The 17578-nt window shown below is 43.9% G+C and overlaps 1 protein-coding gene across 2 annotated transcripts in view; it reads right to left on the reverse strand.

Moving 5' to 3' along the window:
- Window positions 1-3488: 3488 nt before the first annotated feature.
- KIAA1958 (KIAA1958 ortholog) overlaps window positions 3489-17578 on the reverse strand; it is a 189704-nt gene continuing 175614 nt past the window's right edge. For both annotated transcript variants that reach the window (XM_055136537.1, XM_055136545.1), the window contains one exon: window positions 3489-14642. In XM_055136537.1, the coding sequence (XP_054992512.1) occupies window positions 13836-14642 (807 nt within the window). In that variant the 3' untranslated portion in view covers window positions 3489-13835. The remainder of the gene's footprint in view (window positions 14643-17578) is intronic.

The raw sequence follows: 17578 nt of genomic DNA on the forward strand, positions 1-17578 counted from the left end.
TTCCCTGAGCCCTACCAGGAGTGATCCTTGAGCACTGAATCGGGAGTAAGTCCTGAGCACCTCTGACTTCATTATTCATTATAGTTTGTACTCACCGGGCATTGTTTTAAGGCTGGGATTTTATTGTTTTACTTCATCCTTGCCACAAACTTATGAGGTAGGTGTTACCCTCTTATAGAGATGAAGAAATAATAGTAAGGTCAGATAACTGGCCAAAGACACAGAACCAAGAAGAGACATAACTGGAATTTATATACAAGTGGTTCGATTCTAAGAACTTTGCTTTCAAAAATAACTTCCCGGGGCTGGAGTGATAGCACAGCGGGTAGGGCGTTTGCCTTGCACGCAGCCGACCCAGGTTCGAATCCCAGCATCCCATATGGTCCCCTGAGCACCGCCAGGAGTAATTCCTGAGTGCAGAGCCAGGAGTAACCCCTGTGCATCGCCAGGTGTGACCCAAAAAGCAAAAAAAAAAAAAAAAAATAATAATAAAAAAAAATAAAAAAATAACTTCCCTTAAATGTAAGGAAAAGAATATAATAGAGTTCAAGAAAATATCCGTAGTAGATGGTCATCATTAACACGCGATGATGACCGATATTTGGAAAACAGCCCTGGTAGGCAAATTTCATTGAGAAATGGGTAGTGAGAGGGCCAGAGAAACATGGGAGTGGACAGTACATGAGCAACACATGCCCAAAAAATACAGGAAGCAAAGAGGCATCAGATCATGCCCATCCCTGCCCAGGGAAATTCTTACGTTCCTTTCCCTTCTGGGTCACTATCCCGTAAGACACAAAGTAACAACTTTGTTTCTCTTCCTCTCTAGATTGAGTAACAAAAGTAACCAGCCAGAAGGCACGTGCTCTTAACTGTTAAAATAATATTGGGGGTGTGGTGTGGGTGGGAGACTCATGTCCTAAAAGATTCACCGGGTTCCTCAAATTTGGCCAAACTCTTCAACATTATTCCTATAGTCAAGTGCATTAGAAATGTGCTAAATGACTTCCTTGATTGCATTTCGAACATTTCAACAGCTGAGCACACTGTAAATACCCCAGCAGGAGTTTTTATTTCTCATCCTTATTTCTTTGGGATCCCAGGAGAAATAGAAGAATCTTGTTTATTGCTGAAATATGTCTTGTTTAATGTCTCGTGCACCATCCCTGGTGCCTTCCCAGCTAGAATGGCAGTGAAAATGGTCTTAGAGGAAGGCATAATCCATGGAAACAGAATGAGATGGGGACGGTGCCTGGGACGAGAGGACTGCCCTCCCACCCCAGCTGGCCGTGGATGCAGGTCCTAATCTGGGAGTGGGCTAGGAAAAAAAGAGATGGAACAGACTCAGATCCACCAAAGTGTGCTCAGAGTAGATTACTTTGGACAGTGGGAAAGGAGTTGGTGCCAACGAGAGGGAGTGTCCCTGGCTGGTTCTCGCCAAGGTAGCCAGCCAGCAGCTCGGCATTTCCAGAGCCACCACGGATGCCCAGTGACCCTGTGGACCTTTGAGCAGCCTGGCTCCGGTGCAGGTCCACAAGGGCTACAGACCCCAGCTCTGTGTGTGTGCCCAAATGCAGCTGGCCCAAGCCAGCTGGGACCAGTACCCCCAACTCCTACACATCTGCATTTGGCGTTTAAGGGAGAAAACAAGGTATGTTTGCAGTAAGTAGGCTCGAAGAAGTCGGATTCCCAGCTGTCCCCAGGTTTCACGGCTCTGGCACCTTAGCACCCTCGAGGGCAGAGGCTCCTGCCCCTGGGCTGTTTGCTTCAGAAATGCTGACCTGACTCGAGGCATACTAGATAGGTCTGTCAACCAAAATTTACTGATAATTTATTTAAAAACTTTTTGCACTCCTCCAAATTCAGTTCAGTGACCCCGTGTGGGGTTGCAGTTTAAGAGGACAGAGGATCATATCTGTGCTACCCTGCATCATTGCTCTCCTCTTTCATCTGGAAGATTCTGTGTCCCTGGTGAGGAGGGCTGTGGTGTTTCTAGCATGGGAACTTTCTGTTCTGGGGTCCTCCTGGGTTGTAATTAGGAGTCACTCCTGCAACGCAAGGAGACCACCCAGTGCCATCCAACCTGGGTCTCAAATGCATCTGTTCAAGCCTTTGAATCACTTCCGTGACCTCCGTTACAGGAGCTTTTTTGTGTGTGTGATAAATTCTTCACACAAAAGAGAGATAGGACAGCGGGTAAGATACGATCTGGGTTCAATCACTGGCATCCCAGATAGTCCCCCGAGCACTGCCAGGAGTAATTCTTGAGTGCAGAGCCAGAGTAATGTCTGAGCATCACTGGATGTGGCCCCAAAACAACGCCCCCAAAACCACCCAAACGCCATAAACATGTGCAAAAGAACAGAGGAAGTGTAATGAACTCCCACACGCCATCAACAATCAGCTGCTCAAGGAAAATTTGTTTATCATTCATTTTCTCTCTCCCTCTAGATTTAGTAACAAATTTTAAAATATTTTATCTATGTAAATATATACATAACACTAGCACTGTCGTCTTGTTTTTCATCAATTTGCTTGAGCTGGCACCAATAACGTCTCCATTGTGAGACTTGTTATCTAATGATTTTGGAGAACAGTACATTCACACTATAAAAGCTTGTAGGATTAAGTGTACCCTCCAAAGTCATAATCATTTAATAAGCAGAAACGATGTGGTTTGACCGAGTTCGATCCCCGGCATCCCATAGGGTCCCCCAAGCACCGCCAGGTGTAATTCCTGGATGCAGAACCAGGAGTAACCCCTGAGCCTCGCTGAGTGTGCCCCCAAAGCAAAAAAACAAAAAAAGATCTTTGCTGTCCTTTGGGCTGGAGCGATAGCATAGCGGGTAGGGTGTTTCTGCCTTACACGCGGCTGACCCGGGTTTGATTCCTTTGTCCCTCTCGGAGAGCCCGGAAAGCTACCGAGAGTATCCCGCCCACATGGCAGAGCCTGGCAAGCTACCCGTGGTGTATTCGATATGCCAAAAATTGTAACAAGTCTCACAATGGAGACGTTACTGGTGCCTGCTCAAGGAAATCGATGAACAACAGGAGGACAGTGCTATAGCGCTACTTTTTGTTCTCTAATGACTTTGGAGAACAGTACACCCACACTATAAAAGCTTGTAGAATTAAATGTACCCTCCAAAGTCATAGTCATTTAATAAGCAGAAACGATGAATCAGTGGTACTGACTGATAGTGTCCAATCCCCGCAAGCTTTCCACCAGCTTGTAAGTGCCCAGTGCTGAGATTCCCATTCAAGACCAGAGGGAGGAACAGCCAAGACCTGTGCACCCACAGTTTTAACTCAGGAGTCCAGGCTCTGGGCACAGAAGCACTCCAGATGGCTTATGTTGAAAGATATGAAAGAAAACACTTCCAGGAATGCGATACCATAAACAAACAAACAGACAAAAAAACTCCGAAACCATACACAGTGCTGATCAAGTGATAACACCCAAATTCTTTTAATGAAACAGACATAAAATATGTTAATATTTTTATTTTCAAAAATCTGGATTAAACAAGCTGCAAGTACATAAGCCAAACCAAACAACAATGACAACTGAAAAAAATAAAACAAAAACAACCCAACAAATCAGAACCTTGCAAACTGGTGAGAAGACTCCTCTATACTACCAACTAGAGGGCTGGACTTAGGGGAACCAGAACATCCCTTCCAACTCTAACACTCATGACAGAAAACGCACCACACTCGCGCAAATCCCTCCCACACATGCTCCTACGAGTCTGCACGTGCCCGCATCCCTGCGGGGAGAAAGAAAAGGTTGAAACAGCACGATAAAATCATCCCAGGTTCTGCCCACGTGCCACGTGGTTCGGAATGTTTCCAGTGTTATCCTTAATGCACATCCTCTTCCACATCAAAAAAAAAAATTTTAGATTTCTCCAGAATGGTGAAAATGTTAGGAGAGTTTTGTCACTCTCATCTGGAACATGCAGCAACCACAGAGAAAACATGAACACTGTAAATAAACGCGTCAGTGGTTCTTACAGAAGCAGTTACAGTGAAGAGACTCTGTCATCCATGGCCCGGCAGAGGTACCCTGGGATCAGGTCTACTTGGATCTTGTCCAGAGGCGTCTCCGCCTGGAAGGGGTTGCTGTGCTTCAGAATGAAAAACCAAAGTGGACGCCAAGCAGCGCGTTAATGATTCTATTGCTCAATTTAAAGCAGACGTGCTGGTGGTGCTGGAAATGAAATTTAGAGATTAAGTGGACAAGACAACGCGGGGAACAGACGAAACACACTACCAAGGAGGAGCATTAAGGCCAATGATACTTGACAGTCTTGTGTGTTTTCAAGTCCTTCCAGGGCAAGCAAAAGAAAACCCAAACCAAAGGGTCTGCTTTCGTTCTCACACTGACCGCGCAGGCTCCAGATGCGCTTCTTTCCTTTTTATTCCCTTAATATGAGAATTCAGAACGGTTCCATAAAACCTCCAGTAGAGCTAAAGGCAGCGCCTCTCGCTGATGCTGAGATGGAACCTGTCTTGTATTTGTATTCTCAGAAAAGCTTCCCTGTTTCTAACTGCATCCAAACCCAGCTAGATGGAAATTTTCTAATTCTCTCAAGGCGGTTAGTTCTCTGTTTGACCAGCACAAAGCTGGCCCCCACGTGCTCTAATATAAATGATCACTCCCCCAAACAAAGGCAGGTTGGCCCCTTACCTTTTCTCAGGGATAAGCTAGGGGCTTTTTCAAGACAGAATATTTCACCTGGTGGTGGGGGAAATTCAGTACCATCTAATTTGTAGAAGATATATCTGAAATTTGTATTTGCACATAATGACATCATGTGTTTCTTTGGAAATAATAATGAAGAAACATGATGGTGTGGTGTGGCAGTTATTTTCAGGAACATCTTAGCTCACTGGCCTTGACTACTTTTACAGACCTCACTTCTAGTCCGATCATCTAGCTAAAAGCATGCCTTTCTTTTACTGGGGAATGACCTGATGTCTGATAACCCAGAATCCTTTGAGATTACATTAAGCACAATTAAAAAAAAAAAAAAGCTTGGTAGGTTACAGTTCCATATCTCTATAAGAATAGTCTATAGTTTATTTCCTGAAGGTTTGTTGTAACTAAAATATTTCTGTATCTTAAATATAAAATGTATAAAATTTCTAGGTCATAAAATTTCCTTATTTCCTGGCATTTGCTAGGAGAGAAGCTTACAGCCAGAATTTCTTTTCTTTTTTGGCGGGGCTGAGGGGCTGAGGGAGGTTGGGCCCCACACAGCGGTGTTTAGGGGTCACTTCTGGAAGAGTTTGGGGAACCATATATGGTCTGGGAATTAAAATCAAATTCCTGCATGCAAGGCCAGTGCCTTAACCCCTGTACTGCCTCTTCGGCACCCAGAATTCCTATTTCCTGATAGTTGTTACTTTGTGACTGGATGCCTGTGAAATTTTTTTTTCATTATCTTCTTTGGCAGGTTAGTATCTTGCTGAAGATGTGCTTAGGTAGGTATCTATCTCTTTCTACTTAATTTTTTTTAAGTTTTGCCTGTTTCCATTTTCATTATATTAAGGAGACAGTTCATTTATATTGGCTGATATTTTTGTTTCCCAATGTGGTCTTTCCATTAGCAGAGCAAGTTTCAGTAATGTTAGCTAATATTTTTATCTTCTAAATCCAGTGCCACATTCTTTTCATCCCCATTCTTTGTCAAGAGTCTTAGAAAAAAAAAACAACCCAAATTTGCCCTTCACATAATTTGAATATTTTAGGCATCAGCATTGTTCTTTGCTTTCCTGTGTGGATTATTATCTGCTACTATGTCTTTAGCTTCTTTGAAGTGCTTCTTACTAACATAGTCTCCTCTTCATTTGATTTATTTCTTCTCTAAACACATTCACTTTTGAAATAATTACTATAGAAAAGCATTTGTATTCTTTCTATGTGGCAGAATTAAATTTTGTTGTTGTTGTTCTTTACAGTAGACCACTTATATCATCAAGTGTTCTGGAAGCTTCCAATTTTTCCCCATTTAAAAATATATATGTATATGCACACACACATAAATATGTATGTATATATAGCAGCGCTGAAATTAACTCCAGGTCCCTATGTGCAAAGCAAGTGTTCTGCCTCTGAGTTCCATGTACCCTTGACCTCCAATCCCACTTTTTTTTTTTTCTTTTTGGGTCACACCCAGCAATGCACAAGGTTTACTCCTGGTTCTACACTCAGCAATTTCTTCTGGCGGTGCTCAGGGGACCATGTGGGGATGCTGGGATTCGAACCCGGGTCAGCCGCGTGCAAGGCAAGTGCCCTACCCGCTGTGCTATCGCTCCAGCCCCTCCAATCCCACTTTCACAGAACCCATTTTACTTCTTTTTCTGTACTCATCCTTCAACGTGGTCCCTTCTTCCCACAATTAGCCCTTAGTTATGCATCTGTCCAACTGCGTGCCTGTCAGATCCCTTTTTCAGTTCTAAAGATGGGTCAGGGACATACGCACATTGCCAAGGTCACTTTCTCACACAGACCTTTCGACTACAGCATGGCGTTTCTGTTCCTGTGGCTTGACAGCATGGAGCTCTGGCCCAACACTGGGCATAAAAATTCACTATTATTTGATATTATCTCCTTTCTGCCCTTATCTAAAGAGCGCTTTTTTTCTCAGAATGCACTGCCTCTAACAGATTATTTTCTTTCTTCCAGCTCACATGCAAGCTCACACTGAGTCTTCACCTGAACAAAAAGGTGAAGGGCAGTGGAAAGAGAATGACTATGAAATATTGTTCCAATCTTTTGGTTTGCTTTCGGGCCACACCCGGCAGTGCTCAGGTTTAACTCCCGGCTCTGTGCTCAGGGATCACTCGTGGTGGTGCTCAGGGGACTGAATATGATGCCCAGGACTGAGCCTGGGCTAGCCACATGAAGAGCATGAATTCTACCTGCTGGACTCTCTTTCCAGCCCTCGTTCCAATCTTTTATTTCAACGCCTCCATTTCATGAAGTGTTGCCAAGGAAAGCACTGAGCCTGGAGGGTCCGTCTCCACCTCCCTCCCTCTGCTTCATACACGAGACCAATTCGTTCTAGATTCCGGAATTGGGATTGGGCCACCTTCTGAGTATGCAGGGACATCTTTCTGGGATCTAAAGGGAGCAGCTCACTGGCAGCTTCTACTAGTCTGATCTTTTAAAATCCCAATCTTCTTTTTTTTTTTCTTTCTTTCTTTTTGGGTCACACCCAGCGATACACAGGGGTGATTCCTGGCTCTGCATTCAGGAATTACTCCTGGCAGTGCTTGGGAGACCATATGGGATGCTGGGAATCGAACCTGGGTCGGCCTTGTGCAAGGCAAACACCCAACCCACTGTGCTACCGCTCCAGCCCCCAGTCCCAATCGTCCTGACTCTGGGTTCTGGGCCAATTTTCTAGTTCTGACTTATGACCATAATGGTGCGTCTGAACAGGACACTTTACTACCTCTGGGATTTCATTTTCTTACTGATAAAGTGAAAAAAGTGTGACTGGATGGTCTCAGAGTTACTTACAACACTATTTTTAAAGACTTAAAATGCTCTGAAAGAGTACAAAAAAATGGGCTACATATATTTTGCAATTGAGGGCATTTTCACTCGAAGATTATAAAAATCCACTGATAGAGGTTAAAAATCAATGGTCCAAAATCTGATGTGTAACTGTCCTACAGGTTTGGAGGCTGTTTACATATTAGGCAATCCACCAATGTTAACAGTTTTTTTTTATTGCATTTAAAAAAGATAATAAATGGGACCAATCTGTTAAAAAAAACAAAACAGGTATAGTTGATAAGTGATTGGAATTTTCTTAGAAAACACTGACATGGATATCTGCCCTTCCTGCTAGATGAGAATTATTTATTGTAGAAAGGAGCGATAGCACAGGGGTTGGGCTTTCGCCTTTCACTCAGCCAACCCGTGTTCGATTCCTCTGCCCCTCTTGGAGAGCCCGGCAAGCTACGGAGAGTATTAAGCCTGCACAGAAGAGCCTGGCAAGCTGCCCGTGAGTATTGGATATGCCAAAGACAGTAACACTAAGTCTCTCAATGAGAGACGTTATTGGTGCCCGTTCGAACAAATCGATGAGCAACGGGCTGACAGTGACAGTGACAATTGTAGAAAGGCAGTGGACCTCAGTAGACGGCCAACTCATTCACACAAATGACTGAAGTAGACTGAGTATGGTCTGAGAAATGAAATAGTTCTCCCCAAACAGAAGCTGTGCTTAATTTTTTTTTTCAAAGCTCCGTGATAATGGATCTCTGCAGGCCAAACCGAAGGCAGTTTTGTCCAACTGATTGAGCACTGCAATTGCAGTCAGGAGACCTGGGTTCAAGCTGAAACTGCTCTACTTGTTAGTTTTTCAATAGGTAAATGGGAATAAATGAGTTCAATTTTGCAGAACTGTTGTAAACATTAAATAAGAGAAGGGCTGGGGATATAGTTCAGTGGCAGGGTATTTGTCTTGCATGTGAGAGGCCTGGGTTAGATTCCAGGGATTGCCAAAAAAAAAAAAAATTTAAAAAGAAAATGGGGCTGCTGCAAGAAAGCACTAACCAGAGATTATTAGGTAATCTGAACCTTCTTCAAGTTTTAATCTGAATGAATCAGTAACAGTAACTACAATTAAGTGCAAATTAATCAAATCAGCTCTACTGAACATAAAATATTCAGGCGTCTATTCTCATCTCAGTGAAAGGGGGGGAGATCTATCTAATTGCTAATTAAAGTCAGGAGCACAATATGCAACCATATATAATCCAGTGTTCTTTTCTTTTGTTCTTAATATATTATTTTCTGAAATTATTAATTTACAGATTAGATGCATTAGAAAAACAATGAAGCAACTTAATTGAGCATAACAATCTGCTTCTGATTAAGAAATAAACTCTGGGAACTTCTATGGATTTCTTGGGACTATAAAGAACTAAAGTACTCAGAATCATAATAAAAATAGGCAAAGGACAGAAACCTTACTCAAATGAGTCTGGAGAAATTCTGTGATGTCAGATTCCCAGGGTACAGAATATATGGAAACTTCCAGAGAGATGAGTTTACCATTCCACATGGCCTCTTCTTTTGGAAACAGCTTTAGATCATTACCAATCTCACATTCTACTTGTGCTTTAGGTATGGGGATGAGTTTATATAAGAAAGTACAACAAAAAATTTTTACCTAAATAATTCAGCCTCAGCAATGGAATGTTTCTTTTTCAATACAGCGTGTTAAAAGTTCATCTCCAAGCAAGAGTATTTTATACAAATTTTATGCATATTTTAATTTCAAATATACAGATTTGAAATTTTCACTGTACTCTTTTGTTCAGAGGTATTCCTCACTGTTTTAAATCTGTGTGGGTCTTAGACTCAATGGAGCTCTGGCAGTAAAAATATGAGGTAACTGTTCTTTGAGGTCTTCATTGTTTTCTTTTATAGATGCATAAAGGTAACTGACCTTTAGTTCAAAAGTATTTAGCAACCCAGAATCAATAAAAGCAACAATGATGCATATTGGATAAGGAAAATATTAACAGTCTGCTTCCTTTACATACTAGTAATGTGGTCAATGTTAGCCTAAACTGAGAAATACAACCAACACTGTTGCCTAGAGATGACAAAATAATTTTGTAAGTTGTGAAACTTAAAAAATTCAAGAAAAACATTATTCACACAAAATAAGTCACAATATAATGAGACACAGTAAGTTAGGAGACTCACGACCTGATCTTGAAGAAGTAGGGAATTTGCTTCCTAGTTTTGCCACTTCCTGACTGTGTGATCCTGAGAACTGCAAAAATATAATATTGTTCACTTTGAAAACAATCCATTCCAGTGATCCCATAATTTGCCAAATGAGTAGTGAAGACCCTCCCAGACAGTGATAATCTTTTTATTATAGCAAGAAATTTTTTTACTTCATCCATGATGGTTAGCTGTTCAGAATCTCCCTGGGACTATATGAATATGCTGAGTGGTATAGTGCCTGGTGTTTAAAATATGGCTGAATTAAAATAAAGATCAACGTAACAGATTCCCTACTTCTTCCGAACTGATTATCAGTCGGGACAGATTGCAAGCTTTCAATGCTGAGAGCTGGAAAATGCCACGTGACCAAGGAGATCATTTCTTTCACAACTTTGGGAAGATCCTTCCATCCTAGTCCCCCTGGCAAACACACTACACTACAGACAAGCTTTCTCATCAAGCCACGTCAGGCTTTTCTGTCCTTTCCTTGTTTTTGCTTGTAGCTGAGGTATTGGGGCGTGGCTGGGTCGGAGGTAGAATTCATCCGTATCAATGTGACCAGATCATTAGGTTTGGTATCAAGTTTAGCAATTTAAAGGAGAGGGCTTTTCCATCATGGAAGAAATACGCTGTGCAATGCAGGTGAGTTGAATAATGCCATTCTGTGGCCCAAATTTATAACCAAAACTGCAACATTACGTATTACATCAGAGTCTGTGCTAAAACTTTGATCTCAATCCCAATCCTTCAAGTTCTCTCGCTGCATATTCTTTCTGAACCAGCTTTCAGCCGGGTGGTCTGCTAGATTTGGGGAAGGAGAGTACCAGGCAATCAGAGCTCACCAAGAGAAGATGCAAAAGGTGCTAATGTAACCCAAAGAAATCCAGACTCTTGGAACACCTTCAGCACTTCCATTTCTAACAGTGCCCCAAGGCCACTCATGCCTAGGTGAATGTGTGAACACTTGTTCATTCTCATTTTTATGTTAAAAAAAAAATTGGGGCTGGAGCGATAGCAAAGTGGGTAGGGCATTTGCCTTGCATGCGGCTGATCTGGGTTCGATTCCCAGCCTCCCATATGGTCCCCCGAGCACCGCCAGGAGTAATTCCTGAGTGCATGAATCAGGAATAACACCTGAGCATCACCGGGTGTGACCCAAAAAGCCAAAAAAAAAAAAAAAAACCTAAAGTGAAAAAAAAAAAAAAGCTATGAAAGCTCTAGTGGGTAGGGTGTTTGTCTTGCATGTGGCCGACCTGGATTCGATTCCTCCATCCCTCTGGGAGAGCCCGGCAAGCTACTGAGAGTATCCCGCCCGCATGGCAGAGCCTGGCAAGCTACCCATGGCGTATTCGATATGCCAAAAACAGTACCAACAAGTCTCACAATGGAGACGTTACTGGTGCCCACTTGAGCATATCGATGAGCAACGGGATGACAGTTATACAGTGCTACAGCCATGAAAGCACCTCTCCGCCCTTCTCTGGGATTTCCCTTTCTCCCGGCTTTGATCATGAACAGAAAATCATGGCGACCATGGAGAGTCATATGTACCCTCTAGAGTGGGATTCCACAACGCCAGCCAGAATTAGCTCTGCTGTTCGCCTTCGGGTCCTCTGAGAATGAATATGGTCAAACAGAGAGATGCGTTTTGCTATTCCATCAGGTTAACTAGGCATTACCCCATATACACTGAAAGTGTGTGTGATGCACATATATATCATAGACAAAGTACCAGTGTAATGGGTGCCACAGAGCAGCACTTTGATAAATGTGTCTTATTCCTCGTTTCCAGTCCCCAAGGAGGCACATAATGAGAATTCAGGATGCTGAGATACAATTTCATTCCATCACAGAGGATGGAAGATTTTACCCTCCTGATTTTTTTTTTATTATAATCATTCATTTCGGAACTCTGGGGATTTATAGTATATCAAATAGATGACAAGCAACCAAGTTGAGGCAGAAATGGTTATTCAGCAGATGAAAAGCCGCTATCTGAAAGATTACAAACTCTGGATCAGTTATTGCTACTTTTGGAAATGTTAAAATCGAAAAAGATTCCAGGGATTCCTAGTGGCAAAGTGGCAATTTTTAAAATCTATTTAAAATAAACACGGGGTTTTATTTAATAGGGCTATGTGCCCTATATATAGTTCACATAGATTATATTTACGTTTAAGCACAGAGCTGGAAAAAAAAAACCATCACTTGATCTTCACAAATAAACTCTCCTTTGGGTGTTTAGCAAACTAAAGGAAAAAAAAAGTAATGCTTCATGTCTCATTTTCATCAAATCTCCATAGGAAACCACATAGAACAGTATCCAGTATCAAATCAAAACATTATTAAGTACTGTTTTCTGTATACACTTGGAGACATGACAAGATTCATCGATACTCTGGAAAGATCAACTGGCAAAAGAGAATGATAAATGGACAGCAAATAAAAAGGAAAGAACATTCAACCTTAAGGCAGCATTGGTTGACTCTTCTCTGTTAAACGAGGAATTACATATTTCAATGACCAGTGAATACTTTTCACAATCAAAATAAATACCAAGATAAGGTATCAAAGAAGAGATAGGTATTACTTTAGGACTCCTGCAAAATAAATACCGGAATTTTAATTGGGATTAGAAAGAAGACACAAGGAAAATAATATCAGTAAAGCCATACCAGTCTTGATTCAAAGTCCCCAAGAAATTATTATTATGAATCATTAATCTTTGGGCTCCAGAAATTAGGAAATCCTGTGGCTGTCTCACTAACGGGTGCTCAGGTTGACCTTTTTTTCCCTGAATGACGAGACTTTCACACTGGAGGAGACTTTATAAGTTGGCCCTCAATGCCGGCGTGGCTTACCTGACAGGCTGGCCCCATCAGCGTACCCCCAACCATTGGTGCCAACCTAAAAGAATGACATTTCTTGTGGCTGAAGAAGTCTCAGTTAGAAAGATTTCAATGCTGGTTAATGAACAGACTTTGGGATTTGTTTTCTTTGCAGCGTGTTTTGTTGGACTTTCCTGGGGGGTGGGTGGGTGGGCGGGGTGGGGCAAGAGGGGGGTTGGGGGGGAGTCTGAAAACTACCTTTTGTGGTTTCACTGTCAGTGCTCAATCCTGGCAGAGCATGAGAGGACACACTGACAGATGAAGAGAGACTCTGAAAAAAAAAAAAAAAAAACCCAAAACCAAAACCCACCAAAACAACAAAAAACCGTGAAGATGAAAAGCGCGTTCGTGTGGTGCTGAGAAGTAAAACATAGGCACTTCTACTTGAGGGGGGGCTTTCACATTTTGATCCCAGAGGGCTTTCCCAAGCCACTCCTTCATGCGTGACCGGGAGTCCCCGCATGGGGCAAACCAGCTGGTTCACCGGAAGCCTTATTCTGCCAACACCTTTTGGTGCTTTCGGCTTCTTTTGGGCCCCATAAAACGGTGTCGGTGGATGCTGGAGGCGAGGTCAAGTTCCTCCCGGTGCTGGGGGCAGGGAGGGGGGGGGGCGGGAGGAGGGGCAGGGGGGAGCGGCTGCCCCGCCATCTGGCCCCGTCGTCAGAATGCTGGCTCCGCTGCCCAGGCTCCCCACTGGCCCGCTGCAAACGAAGGGGACAGAGCTTCCAGGGCCAAGTTTTCTCTGGGAAAGGGTTGTCGGGCCCGTCTCTCCCGAGTTCCTTCTTGTGAGTGTCATTCCACAAAGCGTTCACCGTCTTGATCACATTCTAAAGCTACCAGGCTACTGGGATTTGATTTTATTTTTTTAACCACTACTTTTGCTGTTGTTGTTGTTGAGGAAATCTGTGCTAAAAAGGCACTAGATAAAATGAACCGCCTCCCGCTTCTGCACTGAGCAGTTAATCCACAGCGTTAGATTCGATGCTTTCACGACGGCGGAAACGTACATTGGAGAGACACGTCCGATGATTTAGACTCATCTACCTTTTTTCCGCTGACAGTAGACACACCCCGTGTCCAAAGGAACAGTGGGTCCGTCCTGTGCACCAAGGTGGGCCTGAGCCCGGGCTCCCCGCTGCGGGCAGCCGGCCGGGGTGCTGGGGCCCGGGCCCGGGGAGGTCTCACTGGCAGCAGCTGTGGGAGCCCAGCCTCCTGGACACCTGAGTAAACGACACGAAGGTGAAGTTCTCGCAGTTTTCCAGCTTGACCTTCTTGGCGAGGTTGGGGACGATGCCGCGGAGAGACCGCAGGCCCATCCGCTGCTCCTCGTACCACACGCTGCCCATGTCCGTGGCCTCCTTCCTGGCCGTCAGGTAGAAAGGCGACTTGGCCTCCATCTGGGTGGGGGGCCGGTGGATGTACATGTACTTGTAGAGGAGGCAGTAAGGGCACTGCTTGTGGCCCCGGGAGTGTTCGTGGTAGATCTTCCCGTGGCACACGCGCGTGGAGCCGCTGCGACTCTCGCGCTTGACACTGTCCGTCCGGGCGAAGTAGGGCTGGTTCTGGGGGTCGTTGAGCAGCTCGATGTCCCCGTACATGAGGTCGGCGTGCTCCTGCAGGGTCCGCATGTTCAGGTACTGGCTGTTGTACTTGACCACGGCGGACAGCAGGGCGATGGGGCTGTCGTCGCCGAGGCAGCCCGCCTGCCACATCTCCTCCTCGTCCGACAGGGAGAAATAGACGATGTTGCGCGAGCGGGCGCCCGACATGCCCGCCTTGCTCAGCACCCACAGCTTCTCCTTGAGCTTCTTGGTGGAGGAGCTGAAGGTGCTGCTGGTGATGGAGAAGCCCACCCCCGCGTTCTTCAGGATGCGGTCCAGGCCTCGGCGAATGGCGTGCAGGGAGGTGGCCAGGAAGTCGGAGCCGTCGCTCTTTTTCACGGTGACGTAGAAGTTCTCGAGCAGCTCGTTCAGCTTCACTGCCGGGATCTCGAATGAGACAAACACTGAGGTTACACACTGGAGGACACCCAACTAGCGAGACCCCCCTCCTTCCTTCTAATCGTCACCAGGGGCGACACTGTGGGCTATTTCTGGCTCCGGAGGGTTGGTCCCCTGAGTATGATATAAGGAAAAGGACTGCGAACATCAAGCCGGAGGATCTAGGTTCCAAACTTGGTTTGTCTTAATCTCTTTAAGCCTCTGTGTTACAAGATGCAAAACTGGACTTACTAGGGGCTGCTGGAGCAATAGTACAGCAGGTAGGGCGTTTGCTTTGCATGTGGCTAACCCAAGTTCAATCCCCTGCATCCCATATAGTCCCCCAAGCACCCCTAGGAGTAATTCCTGAGTGCAGAGCCAGGAGTAACCCCTGGGCATCACTGCAGGTGACCCCAAAAGCAAAACAAACAAACAAACAAACCAAAAAACTGGACTTACTAATGTTTCCAAAGGCTTACTATAATGCTTTGAGAAGTTAATGGAAAGAGTCTGTAAGCAGTAACAAACACATGCACATACATACATGTGTGTAAATATACATTTATAAAAAGTGCATACTTATGGACATAATAATGAATTATTATTAGCCTGCATTACTCTATTCTCTATAAAGCCTTTTCTAGCAAGGTGTTTTATCCTTCTTCAGTAACACTCAACCATCCTCCCCTGCAAAACCCCTGAATTATCTCAGCATTCATTTCCTTGATACATGCACACGCTGTTTGGAACTGCTGGTACTAAACATGGTGCCTCAGGGAACTACAAGTGACAGGTCTATTTTGCATAGGAAGCTAATGCTTCCTGATTTTTTAACTTGAATTCACCTGAAAAATCTGTGGCTTAAAATCAGTATTTGTTTAAATGGCATAGCAACTATGCATACAATATAATGAGTCTACTCAATCTTTCACTTGGGTATGATCAGAGGAAAAGGAAGCTTGGCTGGTGGGAAAAGCTTTCTTTTTAAGAAGCAGCTAAAGAGAGAAAACTATACCTTACTCATGGTCATTTCAGGCTGAATACGTAGTCTAGGAAAACAGGAAATGTCAAAAATCATTAAAATAAGAAACAGTACAAGTAACAGCTATTCTAACAGCCCTTGGGTCAAAAAGAGAACAAAAGCCGAACTATATAGATTTAGAAGGAACCAAAGTGATGGTATTCTGTATGGCACTGTAGATGCTGGGGAGGGGGGGTAGGGTTCTGTGGTCCAGTGCACGCTATGAGGCCTGAGTTCAGTTCCTACGTCCCCCCAACACTCCACTGAATGACTGGGATGCTGCCAGACAAATGCCAATATCAGTTGAAAAACACAGTTAGAAAATAACTGGGGACTAGAGAGACAGCACAGTGGGTAGGGCACTAGCCTTGCACACAGCTGACGTAGGTGCACTCTCTGGCATCCCATATGGTCCCCTAAGCACTGCCAGGAACATTTCCTGAGTAATTTCTGAGTATTGCCAGGTGTGGCTATAAAAGGAGACAAATAAAATCCAAAAAATAAACTGCTAGGCAAAAATAAATTGATTATGCACCTCAAAAAAAATCTAGAGAAAGTAAACCAAATTAAAAATAGTAGAGTAGGGGCTGGAGTGATAGCACAGTGGGTAGGGCGTTTGCCTTGCACACGGCCGACCCGGGTTCTAATCCCAGCATCCCATATGGTCCCCTGAGCACCGCCAGGGGTAATTCCTGAGTGAAGAGCCAGGAGTAATCCCTGTGCATCGCCAGGTGTGACCCCAAAACAAAAAACAAAACAAAACAAAACAAAAAATAGTAGAGTAGGGGCTGGAGTGATAGCATAGCGGGTAGGGCGTTTGCCTTGCACGCGGCCGACCCGGGTTCGATTCCCAGCATCCCAAATGGTCCCCTGGGCAGCGCCAGGGGTAATTCCTGAATGCAGAGCCAGGAGTGACCCCTGTGCATCGCAGGGTGTGACCCAAAAAGAAAAAAAAAAAAAAAGTAGAGTAAACCACAAAATTAAAACTAATGAATAACCAGAAAATAAATCTGAATGGATGAAAAAGAAATTTAAAATGAAATTACAATTTTATTTAATGTTTTTGGCCATACCTAGAAGGTGTTCTGGGCCTACTCCTGGCTCTGTGCTTAAGTATCACGCCTAGTGGTACTCGAGGGACCATACGCTGAACACCACAGAGAGGTGGACTGCAAGGCAAGTGCCCTGCCCACTCTAACGCTCTAGCTCCCATGTAACCTTTTTTAAAAAAATCTACTAATTTTGGGAACTTCCTATAGGCATAAAAGAAACAGAGAGGAGAAAAGAGGAAAGGAAAAAATACAATTAATTAAACAATATAAAGTATGAGAAAATCTATTCATCATAGATTTTTGTCAAATGCTGTCAAAACAGCCATTCAACACTCCCCAAGACCTACTTCTCACAGTATCACATACTGTCATGTGAACAGTTGTCATTTTCAGTAGAAAACAAAGTAAGGAATCTTATTGGTCCATTCCTGATTGAAACAGGTGGGCCAATGAGTAAACCGCTGTAATAGTTATGACTTCTATGAGTAACCATTCCTCTCAGAGAGCCCGGCCAGCTACCGAGAGTATCCCGCCCGCACGGAAGAGCCTGGCAAGCTCCCCGTGGCATATCTGATATGCCAAATACAGTAATAATAACAGGTCTCATTCCTCTGACCCTGAAAAGAGCCTTCAACCGTTGGGAAAAACAAGTAAGGAGAGGCTGCTAGAATCTCAGGGCTGGGACGAATAGAGACATTACTGGCGCCTGCTCAAGTAAATTGATGACAGTGATATAGTGATACAGTGATAAGTAACTGTAAGGTTTATGGAAGTTCTGAAATCAGAGGTGCTAAGCAAAATATTTTACTTTTATCTTCATTCTCCAAAAATAAAGCAACCAACTTCTGATAGTTTTCCACGGTCCTTAGTAT

This window comes from Sorex araneus, chromosome 1 (assembly GCF_027595985.1).
Source record: "Sorex araneus isolate mSorAra2 chromosome 1, mSorAra2.pri, whole genome shotgun sequence".
Lineage (NCBI taxonomy): Eukaryota > Metazoa > Chordata > Mammalia > Eulipotyphla > Soricidae > Sorex > Sorex araneus.